The sequence below is a fragment of the Oncorhynchus mykiss genome, chromosome 25, assembly GCF_057628025.1.
Source record: "Oncorhynchus mykiss isolate SJ-2025 chromosome 25, ASM5762802v1, whole genome shotgun sequence".
NCBI lineage: Eukaryota > Metazoa > Chordata > Actinopteri > Salmoniformes > Salmonidae > Oncorhynchus > Oncorhynchus mykiss.
Genome location: NC_143046.1, coordinates 17,911,475 through 17,932,500, shown reverse-complemented (window position 1 = coordinate 17,932,500; position 21,026 = coordinate 17,911,475). Strand labels below are relative to the sequence as shown.

The 21,026-nt window shown below is 45.9% G+C and overlaps 1 protein-coding gene across 1 annotated transcript in view; it reads left to right on the top strand.

The window, feature by feature from the left end:
* gpc3 (glypican 3) overlaps positions 1-21,026 on the top strand; it is a 376,009-nt gene that overhangs the window by 170,014 nt on the left and 184,969 nt on the right. Inside the window, exon 3 of the mRNA XM_036969955.2 lies at positions 3,179-3,864. Within this exon, the coding sequence (XP_036825850.2) occupies positions 3,179-3,864 (686 nt within the window). The remainder of the gene's footprint in view (positions 1-3,178; positions 3,865-21,026) is intronic.

Here is a 21,026-nt window from a genome sequence, read left to right as displayed (position 1 = left end):
AAATGGCTCCACAATGGTTATTAGACTGAGCTCTGTGACCCCCATGTACTTAGAGCCTTTATAAAGAGCTGCAGCTCTCTTAGAGCCATTATAGGTAGCTCACTCTATCAGGGTCTGTAAGCGATACGGCAGGTTGCATCTTATTTACATGGTTGACTTCATGAAGATGTCTGGCCTTAAGAGGCTTTAACAGAACTAGAGGAGGCAGAAGGAGGGAGAATGACTTCATGAAGATGTCTGGCCTTAAGAGGCTTTAACAGAACTAGAGGAGGCAGAAGGAGGGAGAATGACTTCATGAAGATGTCTGGCCTTAAGAGGCTTTAACATAACTAGAGGAGGCAGAAGGAGGGAGAATGACTTCATGAAGATGTCTGGCCTTAAGAGGCTTTAACAGAACTAGAGTAGGCAGAAGGAGGGAGAATGACTTCATGAAGATGTCTGGCCTTAAGAGGCTTTAACAGAACTAGAGGAGGCAGAAGGAGGGAGAATGACTTCATGAAGATGTCTGGCCTTAAGAGGCTTTAACAGAACTAGAGGAGGCAGAAGGAGGGAGAATGACTTCATGAAGATGTCTGTCCTTAAGAGGCTTTAACATAACTAGAGGAGGCAGAAGGAGGGAGAATGACTTCATGAAGATGTCTGGCCTTAAGAGGCTTTAACAGAACTAGAGGAGGCAGAAGGAGGGAGAATGACTTCATGAAGATGTCTGGCCTTAAGAGGCTTTAACAGAACTAGAGGAGGCAGAAGGAGGGAGAATGACTTCATGAAGATGTCTGGCCTTAAGAGGCTTTAACATAACTAGAGGAGGCAGAAGGAGGGAGAATGACTTCATGAAGATGTCTGGCCTTAAGAGGCTTTAACAGAACTAGAGGAGGCAGAAGGAGGGAGAATGACTTCATGAAGATGTCTGGCTTTTACTTTACTTCACATTGTTCTCAATAGTTGATTTATATGAACATTGTGCGCTTCAGTGTGTGTACGTGTGTGTGTGTACGTGTGTGTGTGTGTATGTGTGTAACATGTGTCCCTTCCTCCCAGCCTGTCTGGAATGCAGCTCATCTGTCTTCTCATTGGTCATTTGGAAGTACATCTCAGGCACAGCAGAACAACCCAACCCAAAACTCTAATATGAGGTAAACCAACACACCCGTATCCCTCCCGCCAACCACATGCATACATACCATCATTTGGAGAAGGAACGGAACGCAGACTGAGAGGAAACACAGTGTGAGCTATTGCCGTTTATGTACTGGGTGGTTTGAGCCCTGAATGCTGATTGGCTGACAGCCGTGGTATATCAGACCGTACACCATGGGTATGACAAAGCATTTATTTTTACTGCTCTAATTATGTTGGTACAGTTTATAATAGCAATAAGGCACCTCAGAGGTTTGTGATATATGGCCAATATACCATGGCTACGGGCTGTGTCCAGACACTCCACGTTGCTTCCTGCATAAGAACAACCCTTAGTTGTGCTATATTGACCATATACCACACCACCTCTGGCCTTATTGTCCAAATACATTTGACGAATACATTGTGATGTTCAGATACTCATGGTAAACAATCATTATCCACTCATGGTAACCAATCATTATCCACTCATGGTAACCAATCATTATCGAAGTTCCCCCTTAGTTCACTGGTGTGAGTTAGGGTGCATAGAATGTTTTCAGGCAGTCATTTCAAAAAGGAACTAGTCGACTATTTGTAAAACAAAACCTGTTCTCCATTACCCTGGGCTTATCACCTGCCCAAAGACTGTTCTCCATTACCCTGGCCTTATCACCTGCCCAAAACCTGTTATCCATTACCCCGGGCTTATCACCTGCCCAAAACCTGTTATCCATTACCCCGGGCTTATCACCTGCCCAAAACCTGTTATCCATTACCCTGCGCTTTTCACCTGCCCAAAACCTGTTCTCCATTACCCTGGGCTTATCACCTGCCCAAAGCCTGTTCTCCATTACCCTGGCCTTATCACCTGCCCAAAACCTGTTATCCATTACCCCGGGCTTATCACCTGCCCAAAACCTGTTATCCATTACCCCGGGCTTATCACCTGCCCAAAACCTGTTATCCATTACCCTGGGCTTATCACCTGACCAAAACATGTTATCCATTACCCTGGGCTTATCACCTGCCCAAAACCTGTTATCCATTACCCTGGGCTTATCATCCGCCCAAAACCTGTTATCCATTACCCCGAGCTTATCACCTGCCCAAAACCTGTTATCCATTACCCTGGGCTTATCACCTGCCCAAAACCTGTTCTTTATTACCCCGGGCTTATCACCTGCCCAAATGCTCCAGCTCAGTGGTTGTATCACAAATAGCACCCTGTTCCTTATATAGGTCACTACTTTTGACCAGAGTCCTATGAGACCTGGTCAAAAGTAGTGCACTATAAAGGGCTTCCATTTAGGATGCAGGAAGTGACTCCCAGCCAGATCCCCTGCCTAGAGCAGTAATAGAACCCTAAAACCTCTCTCCATTCTCCTTTGTTGTTGTCTTTCCCTGCCGTCTTCCTCTGGGCGGGGGGCGTGGGAGATGGAGAGTGTGCCTCTTTGCCACAATGTTGATAAGACTTCACTTAGTGCCTTGAAACACCTCTGATTATTTCTCTGCCTCACGTCGACCGCGCCCCTCCCTTCCTCCTGCCTGCTTTGTGCCTTTCTCTTCCAGACATCTACAAGGCAATATAGTCCGCTGGGTCTAGGTTGGCAGCTCAAATCAGGATTAATGGGATGCTTTTAAGTGGCTAAGACTCTTGAAATGTGCTCTTTTGTAGTGTCAGAAAGGTCAAACCCCAAATCGTGGTTTTCATCTGATGTGAAGGCTTTGCATTGCTTAGTGTACAAGCCTCTGTCTCCAGCAGATGATAAACCAAAGGTGTGTGTGTCTGTGTGTGTGTGTGTCTGTGTCTCTGTGTGTGTGTGTGTGTGTGTCTGTGTGTGTGCGTGTGCGTATGTGTTTGAGTGTGTGGGGAAAACTTTCCTCTGAATGTGTTTGTGAAAGAGATAGTGTTTTAGAGTGATTGTGAATGTTGTCTGGTTTGTTTTTATTGATGTGTTTACTAGAAATTTGTTTTAAAGCTGCACAATTTTCTAACATTCTCTCACCCTTCCTCTCTCTCCTTCTCTCTCACCCCCCTCCCCTCCCCTCTCTCCACCAGAGGCATTTGAATTGGTGTTGCGTCACGGCCGTAACTCCACCCTGCTGGTGCTGAAAGCGGAGTTCCCAGGGCTGGGGGGCGGGGCCCAGGGGGCGGTGGGTCAGCTCTTCCTGGACGTGTCTCTCTACATCCTGGGCTCAGACTCCAGCGTGGAACACATGGTCCAGGCCTTCTTCACCCGCCTCTTCCCCCTGACCTACCGACACCTGCTGGGGGGTGGCACAGCACCCATATCTGAGGAATGCCTGCGGGGGTTGTGGAAGGACTCCATAGCATTCGGCCCCTACCCTAAACTCATTATGACGCGTTTGTCACGCTCCCTCCTGGCCACGCGTGTCTTCCTGCAGGCGCTGAACCTGGGCATTGAGGTGGTCAACACCACTGACCACCTGCGCCCAGGTAGGGACTGTGGGCGCGCCCTGCTGAGGCTGTGGTATTGCCCACACTGCCAGGGCCTGCTGGGGGCCCCGACCTGTAAATGGTTTTGCCAGGCTGTAATGTCAGGGTGCCTGGGAGGTGCTGCGGAGGTACAGCCCCACTGGAGAGGGTATGTGGAGGGGCTAGGGAAACTGGCAGGGGCCATGAGGGGGGAGCAGGACATGGAGGCTGTGATGATGAGGTTACATGTGCTGGTCAGACTGGCCCTCAGACACGCTGTCAAAGCACGCCCCCGCCTACACACACTGGTGAGTAACAGGCAAGCATACGCTCGCACGCACACACAGAGCTGGCACCTAACATCCATATCAACATGCTGAGTCCATCACAGACATACTAACAGCCATATCAACATGCTGAGTCCCTCCCATACACACTAACAGCCATATCAACATGCTGAGGCCCTCACATACACACTAACAGCCATATCAACATTCTGAGTTCCTCACATACACACTAACAGCCATATCAACATTCTGAGTTCCTCACAGACACACGAACAGCCATATCAGCATGCTGAGTCCTTCACAGATATACTAACAGCCATATCAACATGCTGAGTCCCTCACAGACACACTAACAGCCATATCAACATGCTGAGTCCCTCACAGACACACTAACAGCCATATCAACATACTGAGGCCCTCACATATACACTAACAGCCATATCAACATGCTGAGTCCCTCACAGACACACTAACAGCCATATCAACATACTGAGGCCCTCACATATACACTAACAGCCATATCAACATACTGAGGCCCTCACATATACACTAACAGCCATATCAACATACTGAGTCCCTAACAGACACACTAACAGCCATATCAACATACTGAGGCCCTCACATATACACTAACAGCCATATCAACATACTATCAAGTCACTCAGATACAAACCCACACGGGTCAAACAGGACAACTGGAGGGGTCAAGGCCATGACAAACAGGGAGACTAGAAGGGTTTAGTTAAGCAGTTGGGAAAGGGGTCGCCGGGAAAGCCAAAGTGGAAACAAGTGACAAGTCAAGGGGAGTTAGCAGATGGTATACACATCGTTGTGAGAGATATCGTAAACTTGAACAATGAATAAAACCACACTGTACCAGTCTAGTTAAGTGCCTGCCCTTACAAGTCATGTCCTTTTCTAGCAGGCAGTCAGGAAAAACCCAGTGCCATGCTATGAAGCAAATCCTCCCCTCCTGCTCAGCGGGAGCACTGACCCTCTATGTGGGGTTTAAGCTGCGATAAATGTGTCCAGAATGGGTTCCGTGTGTAATTCTAAAGTGGAGGAGAAGTGCTCATGAAATATGGAGGTATTTTCTGCAGAAGTTGCTGTTTTCTGTCTCTGGTATAAGTGACAACGTTTCACTCTCAGACCCAGCGCTGAGCGACCAGGGTTATTTTCTCAGACCCAGCCTCCCAGCGCTGTGTGACCAGGTTTCTTTTCTCAGACCCAGCCTCCCAGCGCTGTGCGACCAGGGTTCTTTTCTCAGACCCAGCCTCCCAGCGCTGAGCGACCAGGGTTCTTTTCTCAGACCCAGCTTTCCAGCGCTGTGCGACCAGGGTTCTTTTTTCAGACCCAGCCTCCCAGCGCTGTGCGACTAGGGTTCTTTTCTCAGACCCAGCCTCCCAGCGCTGTGCGACCAGGGTTCTTTTCTCAGACCCAGCCTCCCAGCGCTGCGCAACCAGGGTTATTTTCTCAGACCCAGCCTCCCAGCGCTGTGCGACCAGGGTTATTTTCTCAGACCCAGCCTCCCAGCGCTGTGCGACCAGGGTTCTTTTCTCAGACCCAGCCTCCCAGCGCTGTGCGACCAGGGTTCTTTTCTCAGACCCCGCCTCCCAGCGCTGTGCGACCAGGGTTCTTTTCTCAGACCCAGCCTCCCAGCGCTGTGCGACCAGGGTTCTTTTCTCAGACCCAGCCTCCCAGCGCTGTGCGACCAGGGTTCTTTTCTCAGATCCATCCTCCCAGCACTAAGCGACCAGGGTTCTTTTCTCAGACCGAGCCTCCCAGGGTTGACCTCAGTATGTGTGTGTGTGTGTGTGTGTGTGTGTGTGTGTGCATTGAGGGACACCAGTGCTGTGACTTCAGGACTACATTCTGAGTCTGGAAAAGGTTTTCCACCGTGTGTGGGTGTGCCTGAGGAAGGCAGAATGTCATCCATGAATGGAAGTGACCTGTTATGTGGTTACACTGCAATATGACTAATTCTAGTCCCAATGGACTGTGCAGTGTGTGTGTATGTGTGTATGTTTGTGAGCATGTGTTCATGTGCGCATGAGTGTGTGTTTGTGCGTGCGCGCGTGTGCGCATGTGTGTGTGTTTGTGCGCGTGTGTGTGTGTGTGTGTGCATGCACCTGTTTAGTGTTCCCCAGGACAGCTCCCTCCTCTGTGTTGTCATTGAGGGGACAGACAGATTCACCATCTCCCCTAATTCAATCCTGTCAAAGCGTGAGCGATAAACTGAAATTAGACAAAAACCTATTTGTCTTGAAAGGCGCTAGTGTCAATGTGACTTTGACTTTCACTGTCCCCTCCTTTACCTCCTCCTGTTATTGTGTGTGTGTGTACACGTTTGTGTGTTGTGTGTGTCCACATCTTCATGCAGTGGACTGGTCACTATGACATCACTGGAAACCACTGTATAGCACTGGTACATAGAGTTGAAGTTGAAAGTTTACATACACTTAGGTTAGAGTCATTAAAACTCATATTTTAACCACTCCACACATTTCTTGTTTACAAACTATACTTTTGGCAAGTCTGTTAGGACATCTACTTTGTGCATGACACAAGCAATTTTTCCAACAATTATTTCACTTAAAATTCACTGTATCACATTTCCAGTGAGTCAGAAGTTTACATGCACTAAGTTGACTGTGCCTTTAAACATCTTGGAAAATTCCAGAAAATTACGTCATAGCTTTAGAAGCTTCTGATAGGCCAATTGACACCATTTTAGTCATTTTGAGGTGTACCTGTGGATGTATTTCAAGTCCTACCTTCAAACTCAGTGCCTCTTTGCTTGACGTCATGGGAAAATCAAAAGAAATCAGCCAAGACCTCAGAAACAAATTGTAGACCTTTGTCACGTGCGTTGTAAGAAGTGGACCAAGGTGCAGCGTTGTGAGCGTACCTATTCCTTGTTATTAGAATGTCGCCAACAAAAACAATAAACAATACAAAACGACCGTGAAGCTTAACAGGGCTATGATGCCTCTAACAAAGTTAAAATGTTGCCAACAAAACAAGAAATAACAAAACATAGAAAACAGAACATCGAATGACCCACCCAAATCACACCCTGACCAAACCAAAATAGTGACATAAAAAGTCTCTCTCAGGTCAGTGCGTGACAACCTCCACAAGTCTGGTTCATCCTTGGGAGCAATTTCGAAATACCTGAAGGTACCACGTTCATCTGTACAAACAATAGTACGTAAGTATAAACACCATGGGACCACACAGGCGTCATATCGCTCAGGAAGGAGACGCGTTCTGTGTCCTAGAGATGAACGTACTTTGGTGTGAAAAGTGCAAATCAATCCCAGAACAACAGCAAAGGACCATATGAAGATGCTGGAGGAAACAGGTACAAAAGTATCTATATCCACAGTAAAACGAGTCCTATATCGAAATAACCTGAAAGGCCGCTTCAGCAAGGAAGAAGCCACTGATCCAAAACCACCATTTAAAAGCCAGACTACGGATTGCAATTGCACATGGGGACAAAGATTGTACTTTTTGGAGAAATGTCCTCTGGTTTGATGAAACAAAAATAGAACTGCTTGGCCATAATGACCCTCGTTATGTTTGGAGGAAAAAGATGGAGGCTTGCAAGCCGAAGAACACCATCCCAACCGTGAAGCACAGGGGTGGCAGCATCATGTTGTGGGGGTGCTTTGCTGCAGGAGGGTCTGGTGCACTTCACAAAATAGATGGCATCATGAGGGAGGAAAATTATGTGAATATATTGAAGCAACATCTCAAGACATCAGTCAGGAAGTTAAAAGCTTGGTCGCAAATGGGTCTTCCAAATGGACAATGACCCCAAGCATACTTCCAAAGTTGTGGCAAAATGGCTTAAGGACAACAAAGTCAAGGTATTGGAGTGGTCATCCCAAAGCCCTGACCTCGATCCTATAGAAAATGTGTGGGCAGAACTGAAAAGGCGTGTGCGAGCAAGGAGGCCTACAAACCTGACTCAGTTACACCAGCTCTGTTAGGAGGAATGGGCCAAAATTCACCCAACTTATTGTGGGAAGCTTGTGGAAGGCTACCCGGAGGGTTTGACCCAAGTTAAACCATTTAAAGACAATGCTACTAAATACTAATTGAGTGTATGCAAACTTCTGACCCACTGGGAATGTGATGAAAGAAATAAAAGCTGAAATAAATAATTCTCTCTACTATTATTCTGATATTTCACATTCTTACAATAAAAAGGTAATACTAATTGACCTAAAACAGGGGTTTTTACTAGGATTAAATGTCAGGAATTGTGAATAACTGAGTTGAAATGTATTTGGCTAAGGTGTACGTAAACTTCTGACTTCAACTGTACGTGCTGGTGTGGTATACTCAAGCAATAGACAGAAGCACATGGGACCTACTGTATTAAATCAAATCAAATTTTATTTGTCACGTGCGCCGAATACATCAGGTGTAGACCTTACAGTGAAATGCTAACTTACAAGCCCTAACCAACAGTGCAAAATAGGTATTAGGTAAACAATAGATAAGTAAAGAAATACAAAATAAAGAGAAAACAGTACAATGACAGTGAAAATAACAGTTGCGAGGCTGTATACAGGTAGTACCGGTACAGAGTCAATGTGCGGGGGCACCGGTTAGTCGGGCTAATTGAGGTAGCATGTGAGTGAAAGTATAGTTAAAGTGACTATGCATAGATGATAAACAGAGAGTAGCAGCAGTGTAAAATAGGGATTAGCAGGTGGGGGGACACAATGCAAATAGTCCGGGTAGCCAATGTACGGGGGCACTCGTTAGTCGGGCTAATTGAGGTAGTATGTGAGTTGAAGTATAGTTAAAGTGACTATGCATAGATGATAAACAGAGAGAGGGGTTTGGGGGAGGGGGGGAGTGGCGGGACACAATGCAAATAGTCTAGGTAGCCATTTGATTACCTGTTCAAGAGTCTAATGGCTTGGGAGGTAAAAGCTGTTGAGAATCCTTTTGGTCCTAGACTTGGTTCTCCAGTACCGCTTGCCATGTGGTAGCAGAGAGAACAGTGTATGACTGAGGTAGCTGGGGTCTTTGACAATTTTTAGGGCCTTCCTCCGACACCGCCTGGTGTAGAGGTCCTGGATGGCAGGCAGCTTAGCCCCAGTGATGTACTGGGCCGTACGCACTACCCTCTGAAGTGCCTTGCCGTCAGAGGCCGAGCAATTGCCGTACCAGGCAGTGATGCAACCAGTCAGGATGCTCTCGATGTTGCAGCTGTAGAACATTTGAGGATCTGAGGACATTTGAGGATCTTTTCAGTCTCCTGAGGGGAGAATAGGCTTTGCCGTGCCCTCTTCACGACTGTTGGTGTGCTTGAACCATGATAGTTTGTTGTGGATGTGGACACCAAGAAGCTTGAAGCTCTTAACCTGCTCCGCTACAGCCCCATCGATGAGAATGTAACATAATGCATAGTAAAATCACAACTACTGTGTGTCTGTACACCAACTAGCTGGCACATAAAGTTCTGAGAACTAAAAATTTTTCTTAGAGCTCGGTGAGAGCGTGGCTGTCCTATTTTGCATACAATCTTCCCACAACTTTCTGGGAATGGTGCAGGATAGTTTCTTGGCTTTGGAACAATCTCAGCGCACATTTAAGGAACTTAACAAATAAACATGATTTTCTTTGTATTTCATTTCTTTAAGAGAACGTTTTGTAAAAGTTCAAAGATTTCTACAAAAAGTTCAAACATGGCTACATAAAGATTTAATAAAGATAATGTTCTAGGAATGTTCTCCAACTCGTTTGACATTGGGAATGTTCAAATAGTTCAGAGAATGTTATGAAACAACATTTGTCTGTGGGAATTTCAGTATTTCGGCATGAATGTTTCTTCATAGTTCTATTTCAAGTCATGTTCTCAAATTCTGTTCTCAGAGCATTAATGAAACCTTCCAGTAAAACTGTCAAGGAACCAGAGTAAAACTGTCACGCCCTGGCCATAGAGAGGCTTTTATTCTCTATTTTGGTTAGGCCAGGGTGTGACTCGGGTGGGCATTCTAGTTTCTTTAATTCAATGTTTTGTATTTCTGTGTGTTTGGCCCGAGTGTGGTTCCCAATCAAAGGCAGCTGTCTATTGTTGTCTCTGATTGGGAATCATACTTAGGCAGCCTGTTTTGCCACCTTAGTTGTGGGTAGTTGTCTTTGTTAGTGGCCTGTATAGCCGAAGTAAGCTTCACGGTCATTTCCTTATTCTTTGTTTTGTTGGCGACATTTATAAATAAAAATAAATGTACGCTCACCATGCTGCACCTTGGTCCGGTCATTTCCACCCTGACAACGATCGTGACAAAAACGTTCTCAGAACCTCCCTGCAACCTAAAAAACAAACGTTCCTAGTACAGGTGAAATGTTTAATTGTTTTCTCAGAGGCAGCTGGCAATCGTTGTCTCTGATTGAGAACCATACTTAGGTAGCCTGTTTTCCTATTTTGAGTTGTGGGCGATTGTTTTCTGTTGTGTGTCTGCACCAGCCAGAACAGTTTCGGTCGTTCCCTTTGTTGTTTTTGTTATTTCTGTGTTCATTAAATAAAAATGGACATATACCACGCTGCACCTTGGTCCTCACCTTCTTCAACCCACGACGATCGTTACAGTGGGACTTGTTTGTACACGTTTTGCTCACTTGTCCAGTTTAAGAGCCAGGCCCTGTCCAACCAGAAGAGCCCTGGAAGTGTAATATAAAGAGGCTCTCCTGACTCCAGCCCATGTCTGTTTCCCAAATGGCATCCTTTTCCCTATAGTAAACTACTTTGACCAGAGCCCTATGGGCCCATATGGACCCCTAGTACACTATAGTCTTGAATGTGTTGACAGTTGGAGATATTTGCTTTAGCTGCACTGAGAATTCTAAAAGTATGAATGCCAACAGTCCAATATTCTAGAGCAATGCTCTGCACATGCGTACAAGTTTGGTACTCCAATAGACCCTTAAATTGTTTTGTGCCTCAATTTATTTTGTTTTATTATTATATATTTATTTTTTATTAACTGCTCTGGGATATGTGGGACGCTAGCGTCCAACAGCCAGTGAAATTGCAGGGCGCCAAATTCAAAACAACAGAAATCTCATCATTAAAATTCCTCAAACATACAAGTATTATACACCATTTTAAAGATAAACTTCTCGTTAACATCGTTAATGTTTGATTTCAAAAAGGCTTTACGGCGAAAGCACACGTTGCGATTATGTTAGGTCAGCACCAAGTCACAGAAAAACATACAACCATTTTCCAAAGAAGGAGAGGTGTCACAAAACTCAGAAATAGCATTAACATTAATCTAACCTTTGATGATCTTCACCGGATGGCACTTCCAGGACTCCATGTTAGACAATAAATGTGTGTTTTGTTCGATAAAGTTCATCTTTATGTCCAAAAACCTCATTTGAAATTGGTGTGTTATGTTCAGAAATGCATTGTCTCAAACAAACATCCGGTGAAAGTGCAGAGAGCCACATGAAATTACAGAAATACTCATCATAAACATTGATAAAAGATACAAGTGTTAAACACACAATTAAAGATAAACCTCTCCTTAATGCAACCGCTGTGTCAGATTTCAAAAAGGCTTTACAGCGAAAGCACACCTTGTGATTATGTTTGGTCAGCGCCAAGTCACAGAAAAACATATAGCCATTTTCCAAAGAAGGAGAGGTGTCACAAAACTCAGAAATAGCGTTATAAATATTCACTTACCTTTAATGATTTTCATCGGAATGCACTCCCAGGAATCCCAGTTCCACAATAAATGTTTGTTTTGTTTGATAAAGTCCATAATTTATGTCCAAATACCTCCTTTTTGTTTGCACGTTTAGCCCGGTAATCCAAATGCGAGCAATTAGTTCAGACGAAAAGTCCCAAAATTTATATTACAGTTCGTAGAAACATGTCAAACGATGTATAAAATCAATCTTTAGGATGTTTTTATCATAAATCTTCAGTAATGTTTCAACCGGACAATTCCTTTGTCTTCAGAAATGAAGGAACGGAGCTCACTCTCACGGCCGCGTGCCTGACTGAGCTCATGGCATTCAAATCAAATCAAATATCAAATCAAATCAAATTGTATTTGTCACATACACATGGTTAGCAGATGTTAATGCGAGTGTAGCGAAATGCTTGTGCTTCTAGTTCCGACAATGCAGTAATAACAAGTAATCTAACTAACAATTCCAAAACTACTGTCTTGTACACAGTGTAAGGGGATAAAGAATATGTACATAAGGATATATGAATGAGTGATGGTACAGAGCAGCATAGGCAAGATACAGTAGATGGTATCGAGTACAGTATATACATATGAGATTAGTATGTAAACAAAGTGGCATAGTTAAAGTGGCTAGTGATACATGTATGACATAAGAATACAGTCGATGATATAGAGTACAGTATATACGTATGCATATGAGATGAATAATGTAGGGTAAGTAACATTATATAAGGTAGCATTGTTTAAAGTGGCTAGTGATATATTTACATCATTTCCCATCAATTCCCATTATTAAAGTGGCTGGAGTTGAGTCAGTGTCAGTGTGTTGGCAGCAGCCACTCAATGTTAGTGGTGGCTGTTTAACAGTCTGATGGCCTTGAGATAGAAGTTGTTTTTCAGTCTCTCGGTCCCAGCTTTGATGCACCTGTACTGACCTCGCCTTCTGGATGATAGCGGGGTGAACAGGCAGTGGCTCGGGTGGTTGATGTCCTTGATGATCTTTATGGCCTTCCTGTGACATCGGGTGGTGTAGGTGTCCTGGAGGGCAGGTAGTTTGCCCCCGGTGATGCGTTGTGCAGACCTCACTACCCTCTGGAGAGCCTTACGGTTGAGGGCGGAGCAGTTGCCGTACCAGGCGGTGATACAGCCCGACAGGATGCTCTCGATTGTGCATCTGTAGAAGTGCTTTTGGTGACAAGCCGAATTTCTTCAGCCTCCTGAGGTTGAAGAGGCGCTGCTGCGCCTTCTTCACAATGCTGTCTGTGTGAGTGGACCAATTCAGTTTGTCTGTGATGTGTATGCCGAGGAACTTAAAACTTGCTACCCTCTCCACTACTGTTCCATCGATGTGGATAGGGGGGTGTTCCCTCTGCTGTTTCCTGAAGTCCACAATCATCTCCTTAGTTTTGTTGACGTTGAGTGTGAGGTTATTTTCCTGACACCACACTCCGAGGGCCCTCACCTCCTCCCTGTAGGCCGTCTCGTCGTTGTTGGTAATCAAGCCTACCACTGTTGTGTCGTCCGCAAACTTGATGATTGAGTTGGAGGCGTGCGTGGTCACGCAGTCGTGGGTGAACAGGGAGTACAGGAGAGGGCTCAGAACGCACCCTTGTGGGGCCCCAGTGTTGAGGATCAGCGGGGAGGAGAGGTTGTTGCCTACCCTCACCACCTGGGGGCGGCCCGTCAGGAAGTCCAGTACCCAGTTGCACAGGGCGGGGTCGAGACCCAGGGTCTCGAGCTTGATGACGAGCTTGGAGGGTACTATGGTGTTGAATGCCGAGCTGTAGTCGATGAACAGCATTCTCACATAGGTATTCCTCTTGTCCAGATGGGTTAGGGCAGTGTGCAGTGTGGTTGAGATTGCATCGTTTGTGGACCTATTTGGGCGGTAAGCAAATTGGAGTGGGTCTAGGGTGTCAGGTAGGGTGGAGGTGATATGGTCCTTGACTAGTCTCTCAAAGCACTTCATGATGACGGAAGTGAGTGCTACGGGGCGGTAGTCGTTTAGCTCAGTTACCTTAGCTTTCTTGGGAACAGGAACAATGGTGGCCCTCTTGAAGCATGTGGGAACAGCAGACTGGTATAGGGATTGATTGAATATGTCCGTAAACACACAGGCCAGCTGGTCTGCGCATGCTCTGAGGGCGCGGCTGGGGATGCCGTCTGGGCCTGCAGCCTTGCGAGGGTTAACACGTTTAAATGTCTTACTCACCTCGGCTGCAGTGAAGGAGAGACCGCATGTTTTCGTTGCAGGCCGTGTCAGTGGCACTGTATTGTCCTCAAAGCGGGCAAAAAAGTTATTTAGTCTGCCTGGGAGCAGGACATCCTGGTCCGTGACTGGGCTGGATTTCTTCCTGTAGTCCGTGATTGACTGTAGACCCTGCCACATGCCTCTTGTGTCTGAGCCGTTGAATTGAGATTCTACTTTGTCTCTGTACTGACGCTTAGCTTGTTTGATAGCCTTGCGGAGGGAATAGCTGCACTGTTTGTATTCGGTCATGTTACCAGACACCTTGCCCTGATTAAAAGTAGTGGTTTGCGCTTTCAGTTTCACACGAATGCTGCCATCAATCCACGGTTTCTGGTTAGGGAATGTTTTAATCGTTGCTATGGGAACAACATCTTCAACGCACGTTCTAATGAACTCGCACACCGAATCAGCGTATTCGTCAATGTTGTTGTCTGACGCAATACGAAACATGTCCCAGTCCACGTGATGGAAGCAGTCTTGGAGTGTGGAGTCAGCTTGGTCGGACCAGCGTTGGACAGACCTCAGCATGGGAGCCTCTTGTTTTAGTTTCTGTCTGTAGGCAGGGATCAACAAAATGGAGTCGTGGTCAGCTTTTCCGAAAGGGGGGCGGGGCAGGGCCTTATATGCGTTGCGGAAGTTAGAGTAACAATGATCCAAGGTCTTTCCACCCCTGGTTGCGCAATCGATATGCTGATAAAATTTAGGGAGTCTTGTTTTCAGATTAGCTTTGTTAAAATCCCCAGCTACAATGAATGCAGCCTCCGGATAAATGGTTTCCAGTTTGCAAAGAGTCAAATAAAGTTCATTCAGAGCCATCGATGTGTCTGCTTGGGGGGGGGATATATACGGCTGTGATTATAATCGAAGAGAATTCTCTTGGTAGATAATGCGGTCTACATTTGATTGTGAGGAATGCTAAATCAGGTGAACAGAAGGATTTGAGTTCCTGTATGTTTCTTTCATCACACCATGTCACGTTAGCCATAAGGCATACGCCCCCGCCCCTCTTCTTACCAGAAAGATGTTTGTTTCTGTCTGCGCGATGCGTGGAGAAACCCGTTGGCTGCACCGCCTCGGATAGCGTCTCTCCAGTGAGCCACGTTTCCGTGAAGCAAAGAACGTTACAGTCTCTGATGTCCCTCTGGAATGCTACCCTTGCTCGGATTTCATCAACCTTGTTGTCAAGAGACTGGACATTGGCAAGAAGAATGCTAGGGAGTGGTGCACGGTGTGCCCGTCTCCGGAGTCTGACCAGAAGACCGCCTCGTTTCCCTCTTTTTCGGAGTCGTTTTTTTGGGTCGCTGCATGGGATCCGCTCCGTTGTCCTGTTTGTAAGGCAGAACACAGGATCCGCGTCGCGAAAAACATATTCTTGGTCGTACTGATGGTGAGTTGACGCTTATCTTATATTCAGTAGTTCTTCTCGACTGTATGTAATGAAACCTAAGATGACCTGGGGTACTAATGTAAGAAATAACACGTAAAAAAACAAAAAACTGCATAGTTTCCTAGGAACGCGAAGCGAGGTGGCCATCTCTGCCAGACCTCTAAGTCAAAGTCTCTCCCCCTTCACAGTAGAAGCCTGAAACAAGGTTCTAAAGACTGTTGACATCCAGTGGAAGCCTTAGAAAGTGCAGTATGACCCCATAGACACTGTATATTGGATAGGCAAAGACTTGAAAAACTACAAACCTCAGATTTCCCACTTCCTGGTTGGATTTTTTCTCAGGTTTTTGCCTGCCATATGAGATATGTTATACTCACAGACATCAGTTTTAGAAACTTCAGAGTGTCTTCTATCCAAATCCACTAATTATATGCTAATTCTAGCTTTTGGGCCTGAGTAGCAGGCAGTTTACTCTGGGCTCCTTATTAATCCAAGCTACTCAATACTGCCCCCTTTCCCAAATAAGTTTATTAAGAAATAGTGCTCCTTGTGATACAGAAACGGTATGGCGGCATGAGAGTATGACAATTTGGATACGGCCCAACCCTAGTGCACTATATAGGGAAAAGGGTGTAATTTGGGATGCAGACCATCTATCTTGAAACATGATCTCTGTCTGCTATAAGTGATCACAAATTGTCCAGGGCTCCCACTCTCCACAGTGATAACAGTCATCTCTACCCCTCAACATAACCCTGCTATGAACCAGGCCCTGCACCCATAGATCAGAGAGGGAAAGATTGAGAGGGAAACAGTGACCAAGAAAGAGACCGTGAGGGAGAGACCGAGAGAGAGAGAGAGAGAGAGAGAGAGAGAGATGGGCAGGGAGAGAGATGGGCAAGGAGAGAGACAGAGAGACGGGCAGAGAGAGAGGGTGAGAGAGTGTGAGAGAGTGGGATAGGGTGAGAGGGAGAAGGAGAGCGAGAGAGAGAGTAGGGGGAATGAGAGAACAAAGGGGAGAGAAAGAGAGAGGGCAGCCAAGAGCCTGGGGTCTGAACCCATTCACCAGTCACCACATTGCCACTTTGTCCCTCTCTCGCAGTTTGATATCATCTGCTTCCCCTCTTCTGTCTATATTTCATCTCTCCATTCCTCTCTCTTTCTCTCTCTCTCCCTGCCTGCCTCTCTCTCTCACACACACACACACACACACACACACTGCTGTGAGAGAAGATGCATGATTTATGAAGCTCTATTTTTACCAGTTACTGAGCAGAAGTGAGTGAGAAACGGCGACAAAGAGAGGGAGAGAGAGAGAGAGAGAGCGAGAGAGAGAGAAGTCGAGAGAAGTAGAGAGAGTTTGAAGTGAGAGCCCTAGGGGATGGAGGAGGAGAGGAGAGTGGGGAGGCATCCATCACCCTGTGACCCCTCTCCTGTAAAGGAAGATGGGAAATAGGTTTTAGTGGTGAGACAGAAGTATGAGGGAACTGACAAATCTCTATGTAACATTCCAGAGGGAAAGAGCAATGGAACCGGGCCTGTCCCCTTAATATGACACAATTATCTGGGTTGCGTCCCAAATGGCACTCTATTCCCGATATAGCATACTACTTTAGACCAGGACCGTAAAACATGCTTGTTTGTCATGTGTCAGAAACTTGTATTGGCATTAGAAGAACAATGACACTTAGTTTGGGTGGGATTAAGTTCTAAGGGGTATGTGAGTTTTGTGTAGGTGTGCATGTGTTTATGTAAATTACCATGTGTATAATACCATGTGCATGTTTAACAGGTGTGCATGTAGGTGTGTGTGTGTGTGTACAGGCAGTGCTCCCTCCCTAGTTGAGGATGCTGGCTGTTGGGTGCAGATAAAATGGGATATTTCAGGGCTTTCTCTCACTCTAAGACAGCCCTTATCTCTTCCCCACCTCTCCTGTTGGCTGTGCTGGTCCAGCCATGAGTGATATTAATACCCACGCTAATGAGCCCCTTCCTTGAAGATACTGAAACAATTGGTAGGGGAGGTGGAGGTGGAGGGGGGTGCTGAATCAGTCTCTATCCTGTGCCACAACTGTGGGGATTGTAGAACACACGAACAAAGAGTGAAGTCAAGCTCCAATCACATTAATCATGGCCTGTGTTTGAGTGTGTAAAGCTGGAGGAGAAATTGTGTTCCAAATGACACATTATTTATATTCAGTGCACTACTTCTGACCAGGGTCCATAGGGCTCCGGTCAAAAGTAGTGCACTATAAAGGAAATAGGGCACCATTTGACATGCATAGTTACACTGATGGAGATGGGGAGGATGAGTGTCTGGCCAGGGAGTGTGTATGCAGGCTGGCTGTGTGTGTGTGTGTGTGTGTGTGTGTGTTAGGGCTGTGGTAGTCATGAAATTGTCAGCCGGTGATTGTCAAGCAAATAACTGCCGGTCTCACGGAATTGACCGTTAATTAACATAAACATATTTAGCATCTCCCGGTGTCACGCCCTGACCATAGAGAGCCCTCGGTTCTCTATGGTGTTTAGGTCAGAGCGTGACTAGGGGGGAGTGTTCTAGTCATTGACTTTCTATGTGGCTGGGTTGTATGGTTCCCAATTAGAGGCAGCTGGTAATCGTTGCCTCTAATTGGGGATCATATTTAGGATGCCCTTTCTCCTACCTGCTTTGTGGGATATTGTTTTGTTGAGTGCTGATGTGCTGATGCGCGCTCTGTTCTTTCTTTCGTCATATGATTATTGTTTTTGTTCAAGTTCCAAGGTAATAAAGATGTGGAACCCAACACACACTGCGCCTTGGTCCGTCAATCACAGAGACGCATACAAAGCTCTCCCTCACCCTCCATTTGGCAAATCTGACCATAATTGTATCCTCCTGATTCCGGCTTACAAACAAAAATGAAACAGGAAGCACAAGTGACTCGGTCAATAAAGAAGTGGTCCAATGATGCAGATGCTAAGCTACAGGACTGTTTTGAAAGCACAGACTAGAATATGTTCTGGGAGTCTTACGATGGCCATAGTACACCACATTAGTCACTGGCTTCATCAATAAGTGCATCGATGACATCATCCCCACAGTAACCATACAAACATACCACAACCAGGAGCCATGGATTACAGGCAACATCAGCACTGAGCTAAAGGGTAGAGTTGCCTCTTTCAAGGAGCGGGACTCTAACCCGGACGCTTATAACCCTCCAACGAACTATCAAACAGGCAAAGCGTCAATACAGGACTAAGATCTAATCATACTACTCCGGATCCGACGCTCGTCGGATGTGGCAGGGCTTGCAAACTATTACAGACTACAAAGGGAAGCACAGCCGCTAGCTGCCCCTACCAGACAAGCTAAATTACTTCTATGCTCTCTTCAAGGCTAGCAACACTGAAGCATGCATGAGAGCATCAGTTTTTCCGGATGACTGTGTGATCACTCTCTCCATAGTCGATGTGAGTAAGACCTATAAACAGGTCAACAAGGCCGCAGGGCCAGACGGATTACCAGGATGTGTACTCCGAGCATGTGCTGACCAACTGGCAAGTGTCTTCACTCACATTTTCAACTGAGTCAATAATACGAACATGTTTCAAGCAGACCACCATAGTCTCTGTGCCCAAGAACACTAAGGTAACCTTCCTAAATGACTACCGACCCTTAGCACTTACGTCTGTAGCCATGAAGGGCTTTGAAAGGCTGGTCATGGCTCACATCAACACCATTATCCCAGAAACCCTAGACCCACTCCAATTTGCATACCGCACCAACAGATCCACAGATGATGCAATCTCTATTGCACTCCACACTGCCCTTTCCCACCTGGACAAAAGGAACACCTTCGTGAGAATGCTATTCATGGTCTACAGTTCAGCGTTTAATGCCATAGTGCCCACAAAGCTCATCACTAATGCATCATTGCGCAAAATAGTATGGATAGTATGCAACAAAAGTTCAACATTCACCTTCTGCTACCATTTATGTCAAGCCGTCTACACATACAGTTTGACACATACGTTTGATAAATCCAACATATGCACTACACCGAACACACTGCAACTGCCTCTGCAACGCAATGCTGAAAGGCAAACGCAGTGTTTCATTGGAAATGAATGTAAATCTGGTGTGCCAAAATGCAGTGACGCTGTCAGTGTGATTGAAGCGTAAGCTAAGGACCCTGGGACTGAACTCTTCCCTCTGCAACTGGATCCTGGACTTTCTGACGGGCTGCCCCCAGGTGGTAAGGGTAGGTAACAACACATCTGCCACGCTGATCCTCAACACAGGGGCCCCTCAGGGGTGCATGCTCAGTCCCCTCCTGTACTCCCTGTTCACTCATGACTGCACGGCCAGGCTCAACTCCAACACGATCATTAAGTTTGTTGGCGACACAACAGTGGTAGGCCTGATCACCAACAACAACGAGACAGCCTATAGGGAGGAGGTCAGAGACCTGGCAATGTGGTGCCAGGATAACAACCTCTCCCTCAACGTGATCAAGACAAAGGAGGTGATTGTGGAGTACAGGAAAAGGAGGACCGAGCACGCCCCCATTCTCATCGACGGGGCTGTAGTGGAGCAGGTTGAGAGCTTCAAGTTCCTTGGTGTCCACATCACCAACAAACTATCATGGTCCAATCACACCAAGACAGTCGTGAAGAGGGCACGACAAAGCCTATTCCCCCTCAGGAGACTGAAAAGATTTGTCATGGGTCCTCAGATCCTCAAAAAGTTATTCAGCTGCACCATCAAGAGCATCCTGACGGGTTGCATCACTGCCTGGTATGGCACTACAGAGGGTAGTGCGTACAGCCCAGTACATCAATGGAGCCAAGCTTCCTGCCATCCTGGACCTCTATACCAGGCAGTGTCAGAGGAAGGCGCTAAATATTGTCAAAGACTCCAGCCACCCTAGTCATAGACTGTTCTCTCTGCTACCTCACGGCTACCCAGACTATTTGCATTGTCCCCCCCACCCCTTCTTTTACGCTGATGCTACTCTGTTTATTATCTTGCATAGTCACTTTAACTGCCTACATGTACATATTACCTCAATTACCTCGACTAACCTGTGGCCCCACACATTGACTCTGTACCAGTAACCCCTGTATATAGCCTCACTACTGTTATTTTACTGCTGCTCTTTAATTATTTGTTATATTTATTCTTATTTTTTATTTATTCATTTTTTACTTAACACTCTTTTTCCTTAAAACTGCATTGTTGCTTAAGGGCTTGTAAGTAAGCATTTCACTATAAGGTCTACCTGTTGTATTCAGTGCATGTGACCTATACAATTTGATTTGATTTGTGTGGCCGTATTGCCCCCAAAATAAATCCATTCCTTTTGCATGGATTTATTTAAAATTCCCTTCTCTTGGCTGTATGCCGAAGCACCTCTCACTCACATAGCTCTCTTTCATTCACATGGCTCTCTTTCACGTGATCGGGTCTTTCTCACAGGCTACAAGTGAAGACAGACACATCGGGGACGCAACTGCGCTTGTCCTTATCCAATTCCGAGGGTGAATATTGAAGATATTTGAGGAACTGTCCACATTTACTTTTTGGCAGCCAACAAGATGAGTAGGCCTAACGAACTTCAAAAGCACTAGCCGATGTCAATCTACTATTCCCCTTGGTAAAGGTTAACCTATTCTATTCTGTGCAATAAATAAATATTCTAAACATAGTCTAGGACAGTTGTGGGATGCGATGCATCCCAAATTAATTCCACCACTAACATCAAAAACCTGTTTCAAGCAATGAGTCAGACTCAACAGACGAGAACGTTTAGCTTAAAATTTTGATAAAGTA